The following is an 11,327-nucleotide window of genomic DNA, read 5'->3' on the forward strand; positions in this document are numbered from 1 at the left end:
TGGGGAGGACGGAACCATCATCAACTACCATCTATGTTCTGGAGGAAGGAGAAGAGTAATGTGGGAGAGATTACCGGGGTCAGCAGACTGGTGGGAAGAAGCACCTGAGTCCATGTACCATGATCATGGCTACTGAAAGCACATGGCGTTCATGGCCTGGATAAGGGTGACTATGTCCAAACATGGCGTGGAGGCGGTCTGAACGTTGTACACACCTGGTGCAGCAAATGCAGTCTGAGGGCATGGCGGCTGGGGGAACGGACCGAGGATGCCTTGCCCAGAGTTGGTGCCTAGACACATGGGGGGCATGGTGCCCCATGGCTAAATGAAGGGGGAATTGTTGCCGTACGTGCCATATTTGTTGCCACTGTTGTTGTCGTTGCTGCCATGACAACCGTTCCTGCCCTTGTTATTCCTGCCACCGTTGCCACCGAAGCCACTGGAGTTCGGAGTCCAGTTGCCAATGTCATAGCCGTTAGCCTGGCCGGAGGCACCAGTCGTGGTGGGCTTGGCGAAGGTGCGACCACCAAGGCTATGGAGGAGCATGGGGTTGCAACCTTCAGGTCAGCTTCCTCGAGAAGACAGAGGGAGCACACCTCAAGAAAAGAGGGGAAGGGCATATTAGTGTTGATGATGGTGGTGATGTTATGAAATTGCTCGTTTAGAGTGCACAACAGGGTGAGGATGAGGTTGTCCTCAGAGACCTTATGGTCAATGTTGGCGAGGGTGCTGGCATATGACTTTAGCTATTGTGAGTAGGCGAGGATGGACAACTCGCCTTGAGCTAAGTTGTGGAACCTCAAGTGAGAGAGCGCACGCCTTCTTGTTGTCGTGGAACAGACCCTCTAGACTACTCAAGTCGACGTGAGCTATGGTGCTAGGGGTGATGACGATGGCGAGGATCTCCTTAGACGCATAGAGGAGGGAGAGGACAGCATAATTTGTCGCCTGCTAGGCGGCGTCACCATCCTCCGGCTTGTTGGAGGTGCCATCAATATGCCCCTGCGCGCTGAACTTGCCAACGAGAATGTGGAAAAGTTTGCTCCAGCGGGTGTAATTCAGCGAGTGAGGCTCGAGGGAGAAGAGGATGTGTGTACGCAAATTGATGGTGGAGAGAACTGAAGCTGTGGAGTTAGTGGCCATGGCTTTAGCAGTGCACGCAAAAGCAGTAGCAAGAGGCGCGCAGGAGGGGGCGTGCGGTGGGTGGGGGAGGGCGCAAAGAGGAGGGGCGAGTAGAGGGGGAGGCCGAACAAGGTGGGGGTCAGGTTAGGCTAATGCCATGACAAACTAAAAGTAGGGGAATAATATTAGGCTTGGATTATTCAGGAAATCTTGGCGGCTATATATAGTATAATATACAAAGGGAGTTTATATCTAACTCCAAGTCTATCTCTAAGCTAAAACTATCTCTAAACTGATTAACTTGTACTTTAAATTAGTTTATCAGTTAGCTATACAATCCGACTACGACAACCATAACAACCGCCTATGCTACAGTACCCATGCATGTGGGGTCGGCTCGGTTGACATGTCTTTTTTTTAGATAATGGAAACAAGTTCCAGCCTTTTTGCACCATTCAATGCATACAACCTAAGTTCATTATTACAATGTTTCAGAACGATGGGACCAAATGATAAAGATTACAAACCAGTAGAAACATAGCCTATAATTATGCTGCCACCCAATTCTTGATGAAGATTTGCATTGCCACTACCTCCAAACAGTGAGAAGCCTTCAGGATATCCTCCCTTTCTGATTCCTTTTGTAACAGCCTCCAGAAAGCGCAACCAAAAGGTTCCCCTAAAAATACCCTGCATCGTAGACATATTAGTTTCTTTTTATTGAAGACAATGTCATTACGGGATAGCCATATAGACAAAAAATTGGCAGCAACACCAACTACGAATTTATTGGTAGCTACCCTTGATCTGAGCCAAAACCTCATAATATGGCATATGCTTCTATGTTTATTTATTCCCAAGGCAATGATGATTATATGTCAAATGGACCTAGCAAAATGACACTAAAAAAACAGGTGTTGAATGTTTTCGTTATGATTGCAGAAACAACATTTAAGGCTACCTTTCCAATTTCTTATAAATACCACAAGAAGACCTTAATCTTAAGTTGAAGTTTAAGATTCCATAGCCCCTTTGCTATGGCGGAAATGGATACTGCTATCATTTGATTGTACATAGAATGAACTAAAAATAATCCATTCTCATGCAATCCCCATTTAAAGGTATCTCGTCCATTGCATAATTGGACATGTGACAATTTGGACACCATATTGCGCCAAGCAATTAGTTTATCCCCAATAATCGATCTACGGAAAGAGAGGTTTATTGGTAAGGAGTGCATGACTTCTGCCACTGTGGTTTGCTTTCTTTGAACCATATTATACAGTGATGGATACTATTCACTCAAAGGGGATACTCCCAACTAGATATCATTCTAGAATCTAGTCTGGCATCCATCCTTAACTTAGAAGGTCCCCCATCTAAGTAACTCATGTTTCACTTTCATAAGACCAGACCAGAAGTGATAATCTCCTGGTTTTCCTTCTACCTGAGTGACAGATTTCCCGCCTAGGTATTTATTCCTGAGCATTTGTTGCCAAACCCCATCCTCATTACGCAGTCTAAAAAGCCACTTGGTGAGGAGGCATATGTTCTAGACTGAGAGATTAGTAATGCCTAAGCCACCCCGGTCTTTCGGTTGGCAAACGATGTCCCATCGAGCAAGTCGATAATTCTTATTAAGGTTATCCCCTTGCCCAAAAAACTTAGATCGAAGATAATCCAGTCTTTAAGCACACCCTAGGGGATTTCAAAAAAGGACATCATAAAAATAGAGAGACAACTTAGTACCAAGTTTAGAAGTACTAATCGACCTCCAGCAGACATAAGTTTCCCCTTCTAACTGCTCAATTTCTTTTCAAATTTTTCTTCAACCTCCTTCCAATCACTATTTCTTAGCTTCCTGTGAATCATCGGAATGCCAAGATATCTGAAAGGCAAAGGGCCAATATCACATCCAAATAATTGTATGTAATGGTCTTTGCATTGTTTAGCAGCTCCATGGCAAAAGATCTCACATTTATGAAAGTCGATCTTAAGCCTAGATAGTTGTTCAAACACACAGCAAGAGCTTCATATTTCTTACTTGCTCAAAATTATGATCCATGAAAATTATTATATCATCTGCATATTGCAGAATAGATAATCCATCGTCAACTAGGTGTGGAACCAACCAGTGATTTGCCCATATTTTTTTGCTCCTAAAATTAATACTGCAAGCATATCTGTTACAATATTGAAAAGAATGGGTGATAAGGGGTCTCTTTGTCTCAAATCTTTTTTTTTTTAAAATAAGGACCAACTTCATCATTGATCTTAATTTCTACATGGCCCCTGGACATAAAGCTTTGGATCTATCTACACCATTGTGTTGAAAAACCTTTCATTCTCAAAGCCAGCTGGAGAAAGGACCATTTAATCTTGTCATATGCTTTTTCGAAATCAATTAACTATCACACCATTTTATTTTTTTCTATGTAACTCATGAATGGTCTCATAGAGTATTATTACTCCTTCCATTATATTTCAACCATGTATGAAGGCAGTTTGAGAGGTGCTAATTATTTTTTAGCCACAGTGCCAATCATATTTGTGGAAACTTTAGTGAAAATTTTAAAACTGACATTAAGAAGGCATATCGGACGATAATCTTGAATCTTCAGCGAATTAATCTTTTTAGGAATCAAGGTAATAACACTGAAGTTCAGACTGAAAATAGATAATCTCCCCTGGTGGAAGTCCTTGAATAAAACCATAAGATCATCTTTGATAATTTCCTGAAAAACTTGGTAAAAATTTAACAGGGAAGCCATCAGTGCCTGGAGATTTATTATTGCTCCATTTTGGCAATTGACATTTTTACCTCCTCCACTCCGAATGGGGCGGTAAGGATCTCATTTTCTCTTTCACTTATTTGAGGGATATCATCAATTATTGATTCATCCATTACAAAATTATTATTTTCTGGTTTGCCAAATATGCCTTTGTAATATTTTGTGATATATTTTTTCAGGTTGGCCACTCCATTTACAGTGCTATTCTCGTGCTCCAACTTGTATATCCTTGTCTTTCTATTTTTACTGTTGGCCACTAGGTGGAAGAATTTTGTATTATTATCTCCCTTCAGTAATTGTTTAACCTTAGCTCTTTATACCATTTGAGCTCTTTTTCTCTTAACATATGATCTAACATTTCATTAAGGTAATGCTTAAATGCTAGTTCATTAGGCGTTAAACGATTATTCTCCACCCTTTTATCTAGCTCATTTTATCATTGTAGTGAGTTGTTGCTTTTCTTTCTCGAGGATATCATAAGTATGTTTGATCCGACCTCTCAAATATTGTCAAAGAGTTTTCATTTTGTTCTACCACTTTTCAATAGCATTGGTCCCTCTATGCTCATTTTGCCAAATATTGGTAACAATATTAAAGTAACCATCTCGAATCAACCATCCAAATTCAAATTTGAAAAGCGATTGTGTGTCTAGCTAGGAGCAAACCCCAGTACTGAGCAATAAAACGGTGTGATCACATCAGGACCGATCAAGTACATCAACCTTGACTTTTGAGTACTTTGTTTTCCACTCAGTATTCATAAGAACTCGATCCAGCTTCTCAAAAATCGGTGGATCCAGATTATTGACCCATACATATTGTTTACCAATCATTTCGATCTAAATCCAGAGTGTTAATTATCGCATTGAATAAACGAGGACAATAAGGATTGAAATTATAATGTCTTATATTCAAACAATTATCATGGACTAGTTCGCCGGGCGCGGTAGTTGCATTTCATTCGCCTTGTTGACCCATTCCACGATGGAGCCCCGAAGCCTAGGAGGTGCGTGTGAAACCCACAGATTGAGAAAGTCTGTGACCACCTGTATCCATCTCTCTAGCTTGGGGTCTCGGCGTTGCTGGATCATCGACCTTCTGCTCCCAACGCCTCTAATGTGTTTCGGTGGCATCTTCTTCAAGCCTGTCTTCTCAACCTGAAGGAACGCAGTTCCATGCTTAGACTTCCATAACATCTGATACGACGTCGCCTCGGGCTTCCGGTGAAGACAGTCGATTGCCTTAGGCAGCATGAACTCGTCCAGCTGCTCCAGGCTGATGTTTTTGTGCATACCACTCTGCAACTCGCCGTCGATCACCTCAGTCGCAGAGCTCTCGACCGCAGGAACCAGGTCTTCGGAGGAGCCATGGGGGGAGAAGAGGAGCCCAAGTTTCAGATGTGGCAAATTCTTCAGACAAGAGCTTTCACCTTCAACAGCTTTGCTTCGATGCATGCTGTACTCAGAGAGTGGGATGTGCCGCTGCAGGAACACTTCAATAACTGGTTCTAGATCAGAGACACCTGACAGTCTCATTGCGGGTGTGCTGCTGCTGCTGCTGCTGCTGTCGGAGGGTTTCCACTCACACTGCTTGCAGCACAGTGGGTTTGGGCGGAACCACTGGGTCAGGCTGCTGTGGATGTTGTTCCAGTGTTCTTTGTGGCTGGACTCAACATATGGCACCCACGAGAAGTCCTGCGTCGGCAGCTGGGCGATCTCCTTGCGAGCAGATTCAGCCGTGGGCTTGAAATGGGGAGTGACCAGAAGCTCTAAGCACTTGACGATGGTCCCAACTATGTCCGTGCTCTCGGAAAGCCGCAGTATGGAGCCTAGGCACAGGTTCTTCTCCGGCGCCTCATCGTCTTCGGACACGAAGAGGAGCTTGGCCTCCACCCCACGGTCGTCCAGGCGAATGGGACGCACACAGAACAGATGGTACTGGTTTCTCCGGACAACTCTGTACCGTAGCTCTTGGCCGGAGAGGAGGCGCCCGATGAGAGGGTCGACCAGCGTGTACCGGCGTGGCGTGCCGCCGAGCTCCACGAAGCTCAGGAACTCGCTGGCGCCGTTGGCGAACCACTCGAACCTTCGAACAGCAGCGGAGCTGCCGCTCGAGTCGGAGCCATGGCTGAAGAAACCGGTGACGAGTGACTTGGTGGCATGAGCCAGGCGCCTGGGGAAGGAGCTCCTCGCCTCCTGCTCTCTCGCTTCCTCTTGGACGGCACGCTGCTTGCACTCGCGCAGCGTGTCGTCGCACTCCAGAGCTGCACGCTTCAGCTTCCTGCGCCAGCGCAGCAGCGACGCATCCCTGATCTGCCATCGGCGAGATGCCTCGAGCGCGGCCTCCAGCTTGATCTGCGCCATCTCCAGCCTCTCCATGTGCTGCTCCTTCTCGTCCGGTGTTCTCTCTTCCTGCTTGCCAATCAGGCCAGACATGGCCTGCTTTAGTGTCTCCTGAACAACCGCAGAAATTAGGACCATCTCCGCCGTTAGGAGTTAGGGTTCCTGCGCAGGAAGAAATTAAGTAATAGTATATACACACAAAATATAGTAAAATCCTCAGTTGATGATGCAAAGAGTGAGTGAAGTGGTACTACAGTACCGGGGGTATTTGCATTTTTCCCTCTATCTAATTGCATAGAAGTATATATACATATACTGAACTGGAGAGAGTGGAGTAACGATGTATATCAAGAGTGAGGGATCAGGGATGCTATATATAGAGGGAAACACCGAGGAAATTGCGCCTCATATTCATTTGACAGCTGGAGCATGCAAGTGTTTTTTCTACATTTGAATGTTGATTTGACAAAGAAAAGTGCAAAATGGAAATCACCCAAATCTCCAATTTTTATACTTATAGTCTATTTGACAGAGTTTTGGTTTTAAGAATTTTTGAAGCTGATCATCCTTAGCTCCAGATATTCTTTAAGCTGAGTCATCTTATTCTTATTTGAAACTTAAAATAATATTTAAATCACTTTATTTTACCTTACAAACTTTAAATCTTATATAGATCTCGGAGTTAAAGCTTTGTCAAACATAATTTTACTATATATCTAATTACATAAAGTAGTCACCAAGTCCGTTGGTAAAATCTCCATCGACATGGAATATAATGAGTCGGCGTTGACGACAAAGTGAGCGACAAATATCCGAGAAATTAAATACACCGTCGTGGATACGTTTTAGAGAAAGTTGAATGGAAGTTTGGGGTAAAGTGCTGTTAAGATGCGACACAGTCGCATTCTTGGAACCATCCTGGAAGAAGTTTGTGGTATCAGTGGACTTTAGTGCTTGGACTGACTAAGCCATTAGATTAGAGTGGGTGATAGGAGTCATTTCTATTTTTCGGAATTTCATGGCCTATGTCCCAAAATAAATCCCAAGACATCTCTGTTCTGAATAAATCCCTAGACATCTTTGTAGACCTCTTTGCACCAAAGGTCCTCCTGTGCATACTGTATGATACGGTGGCCCCACCGTATTATACGATGAAGCTGGAGAGAGCTGTCCTTTGTTTTGTTTGCTCACCATATGGTCCGGTGGCGTACCATATTAAAATTGATCAACTCAAGTCCAGGAGTAGGACTTAAAATTGACGTACCGTATTAAGCTGGAGAGAGTTGGCCTAAAAATTCCAGTGAGGATATTTTCCAATTCAATCAACTCAAGTCGCAGTCTCCGTTCCTACATCTTCTCATACTGGGATGACGGTGTGTCGGCGTGGCTTGTCGCGATTGCTATTGGGCGGATCTGCATATGAAACAGATTGATCTGCCACTGGGTCGCCCGATCTGGCTGTCACCGGCCTTGTCATGGTTGTGGTGTGCGTCAGGGTTAAAAATGCGACGGTTACCTTTTGAAAATTGTGATAACCACCTTTACCGTTCCGCTCTGGTTTCATAATACAAACGGTTACCAAATTTGAATTAAAAATTTAAATCGAATTAAAAAACAAAAAATTCATGAAAAATTCCATAAAAAACTATAGGTAATTCTAAGACTATCTGTAAAAAATTTTTAAAAAAATGCCTTTTACATCACGAAATATGTGCTCAAACATTGAGAGTTCGAAAAAAACCCAAAAACTTAGAAAAGGTCAAAATGGGCTGAATGCACAATGCAAACGGCCCGTTTCGGCTCATCTCAATGGGATAAGTGCGCAGGAGGTCTCATCCTCCTCGCTCAGTTCCCCTACTTTGTTCCACAGGAAAAACCTCCACCCTCCTCGCCCAGTCGTCCAGATCCACCGCGCTGCCGTGCAAATCTGGTGGAGACAGCGAAAATCTCGGGAGAGAAGCAGCGGTTACCAAGCGATAAGGAGCGATTACCGACCGTAAAGGCAGTGCTAATGACCGAGCAATTTTTCGCTCGATTCGATCGGTAACCGTTAAAACTCTAGCGATTTTTCACTCGATTCGGTCGATATGCATGCTTAGAAGGTCGTTAGTTTGGTGAATGATCGATTCAGTCGAACCAGACGATTTATTGCTTGATTCGGCCATTTTGCGGCCCTATGGAGTCAGTTTTAGGCCCGATGCACTAGGTTAATACGTTGTAGTGGCAAAGTTAGTTAATTTTGATGAAGTTAATTGTTTCTTGAGACATTTACGCATGATTACAAATATATACAAACTAGTTAGTATCGATTAGGGTTCGTTTTTAGGTTGTTACGGTTGGTTAGTGTTCGATAGAGTTGGTTAGCACCTAGTACTTAGTTTGGCTCAATGTTTACTCGTTGTTGGAATTTGTGGAGTGCTAATAGGATGATATATGTTGTTTTGCAGTAATCGATGGCGGAAAGAGATGTGGTGTGGCAGCACGGGGACAATTTGGCCCTGGAGTTTAGGTGTAATTACTGATGTAGCAAAAATGGTCCTATTAGGCCATGATTGTGATTTTGATGATTAATGACAACATAGTCAATTGGACTAATATGTTTGTCAAGAATATATGTTAGTAAGTCTCATGGATGTAATACATAAAGAAGCCACCGTAGCCAGGACAAAATTGGATTGAATTGCAGAAGTCCCAGGAAGATTTACCTTGGTCTGGTGCTCTTGGTGTTGAACTCACCAGAGCATATTTGACAAAGGGGAGAGAGGCCAGAAGACCTCATTGTAAGGTCCGATGAATAGAGAAGATACACATTGGAGCATTTTATCCAGAGAACGTTGTAGCCATTGAAGTTGAAGATCAAATCACCGGATGGTCTGATGATCAATGTGTTGCACACACCAGATAATGAACAGTGCAATGAGGCATAACGAAGTTGAACGCATCGGATGGTCCCGTGATGAAGGTTGTGCGCATTGGAGCATTATTTTCAGAGAGGGTTGCATTAGCTCGGTTGGCTGAGGTCAATTCACCAGATAGTCCGGTGATGAAGTGATGTGCACTAGATGCTTTCACTGAAGCAATTTACACAAAGAAGAAGGAAAGGCTCGGATGGCTCAGAATAACTCACTGGATAGTCCGGTGATAGAGATGAAATATACATCATAGTGTCTGGTGTTCACAGAGATTTGAGTGGAAGTTTCAATGGCTAGTTTGTGAGAGTGTACTCACTAGATGATCTGGTGTTAGTACTAGTGTTCTCACTGGATCATCTGATGTTAAATACCCCTCCACTCAGTCATTTAAAAGTGTAGCATGCTCCTAGAATCCAGAGAAGTTTATGTACACCTGAGAAGACATCCAAGTCACCAAACTTCTTAAAGTGATTATCCAAGGCGATTATGCACAAGATTAGTGAGTAATTAGTGCTTATAGGTCTAGAGAGAGTGTTGCTTAATGATTGCTACCAAGAGAGTGAATTAAGGAGTGATCCAACCTTATACCAAGTGGTACGCCGGCACCTTGGAGTCTTAGTGACTCACCGACAAGCTTGTTGACCCTCCAACTTGGTGTGGAGCGATGGCAAGACGATTGTGCGGGGACGCAGAGACCCTTGCCTTGGTGGCTCATGCTTCAAAGTGATCACGGCAGCAAGGAACCGATAGAGAGGCTAGTGGTGAAACCTTGCCTTGGTGGCTCGTCTGGGTGGATGCCTTGTCTTTGTGACTTGGTGGCTTAAGATCTATGAACAGGTGTCGATAGGGAGTATATCTTTTGTGGAGCTTCAACGTGGGCTAGGGGTGATATTTATGCCATCGATGCAATGGGGTAAAAATTTCTTGTGTCGAGTTTACTCTCTCTACCTCATTTACGTTTCCGCATTTACATTCTTGCAATTTACCTTCTTAGATAGGTTGCTAGCGCTTTGATCAGTAGAGTAGACACACTAGATAAACCTAGAGCACATATAAATTGAAATTGATATAGGTATATCTTGTGTAGTTTTTGGAGCCAAAATAGTTCTAAGTGTCCTAATTCACCAGCTCCCCTCTTAGGACGTCACCGATCCCTTCGATTGGTATCAGATCTAGGGCTCACATCTAGCTCTACAATTTGTGTTAGAGCTTCACACCTTTCATAAAGTTTCACCAATTCAAGTGGCATTTGAGCCTTAGTCTCATTGTAATCGGTTAGACTTTACCGTCTAGTGAGTTATGACGTTCGGGGTTGGGATGGATTCCTATAGTGCTCTACTTTCGATGGCACAAACTTTCCCTGGTGGAAAATTCTAATTATTTGTTTGCAAACTCGAGGATTGGATGTTTAGAGAGTCACTGAGGATGGGATGGGTCCTCGCATCACCAATAAGGAGAGGAAATTAAATGCATTGGCCAAGAGTATTATTATATCATCTATATGTATTGATGTATTTAATCGTGTTTATTCTCTCACCAATGCACATGATATTTAGATTAGTCTCATTAAAATACATGAAGGTACAAAGGATGTGCGCAATGAGAAATATCATGTGCTTGTTACTAAGCTCGATGGCATCAAGCAACTACCCCATAAAAGTGCTAATGATATGTATTCTAGTTTGAACATTCTTGTTAATGAGATCAATGGGTTAGATTTGACGCCAATTGAAGATGATCAAATGGTGAGAAGAATACTTCAATCTCTTCTTCAAAAGTACAAATTGATAGTCTCCATCATCTACGACAACAATGACATCAAGAAGATAACTTCAAGTCAAGTGCTCGGTAAGATCACCACCTATGAGATGGCAATGAACATGGGGGTGAAAGTTTCTTCCTCGTCCGATACCAAGAAACTTACTCTCACAAACAAGCAAGCTCAATGCCAAAACATGAAGGCAAGGATGAGGAAACAAGAGTAAGAGTCAGGCTCAAGTGAAGATGATAGTGATCAAGATGAAGAGAGCTACGAAGAGGATGATCAAAGCACATCAAGTGATGAAGAAATTGATCCTAAGATGGTCAACATCTTCTCAAAGTTAGAGAAGAACATGAAGAGGATCAATACCAAGGTTAATCCTCCTATCTTCATTGAA

The 11,327-nt window shown here is 43.2% G+C and overlaps 1 protein-coding gene across 1 annotated transcript; it reads right to left on the reverse strand.

Moving 5' to 3' along the window:
• Positions 1 to 4,784: 4,784 nt before the first annotated feature.
• Positions 4,785 to 6,589, reverse strand: LOC133904356 (uncharacterized). Its single transcript, XM_062345822.1, has 2 exons — positions 6,516 to 6,589; positions 4,785 to 6,418 (listed from the first exon to the last, which is right to left on the reverse strand). Exon 2 carries the CDS (start codon positions 6,392 to 6,394, stop codon positions 4,844 to 4,846), a length of 1,551 nt encoding a protein of 516 aa, XP_062201806.1. The 5' UTR covers positions 6,395 to 6,418; positions 6,516 to 6,589; the 3' UTR covers positions 4,785 to 4,843.
• Positions 6,590 to 11,327: the final 4,738 nt, after the last annotated feature.

The sequence above is a fragment of the Phragmites australis genome, chromosome 22 (genome assembly GCF_958298935.1).
Source record: "Phragmites australis chromosome 22, lpPhrAust1.1, whole genome shotgun sequence".
NCBI lineage: Eukaryota > Viridiplantae > Streptophyta > Magnoliopsida > Poales > Poaceae > Phragmites > Phragmites australis.

Excerpts from the sequence above, each read along its gene's own strand:
- LOC133904356 (XM_062345822.1), bottom strand. The coding sequence starts at position 6,394 with ATGGTCCTAATTTCTGCGGTTGTTCAGGAGACACTAAAGCAGGCCATG.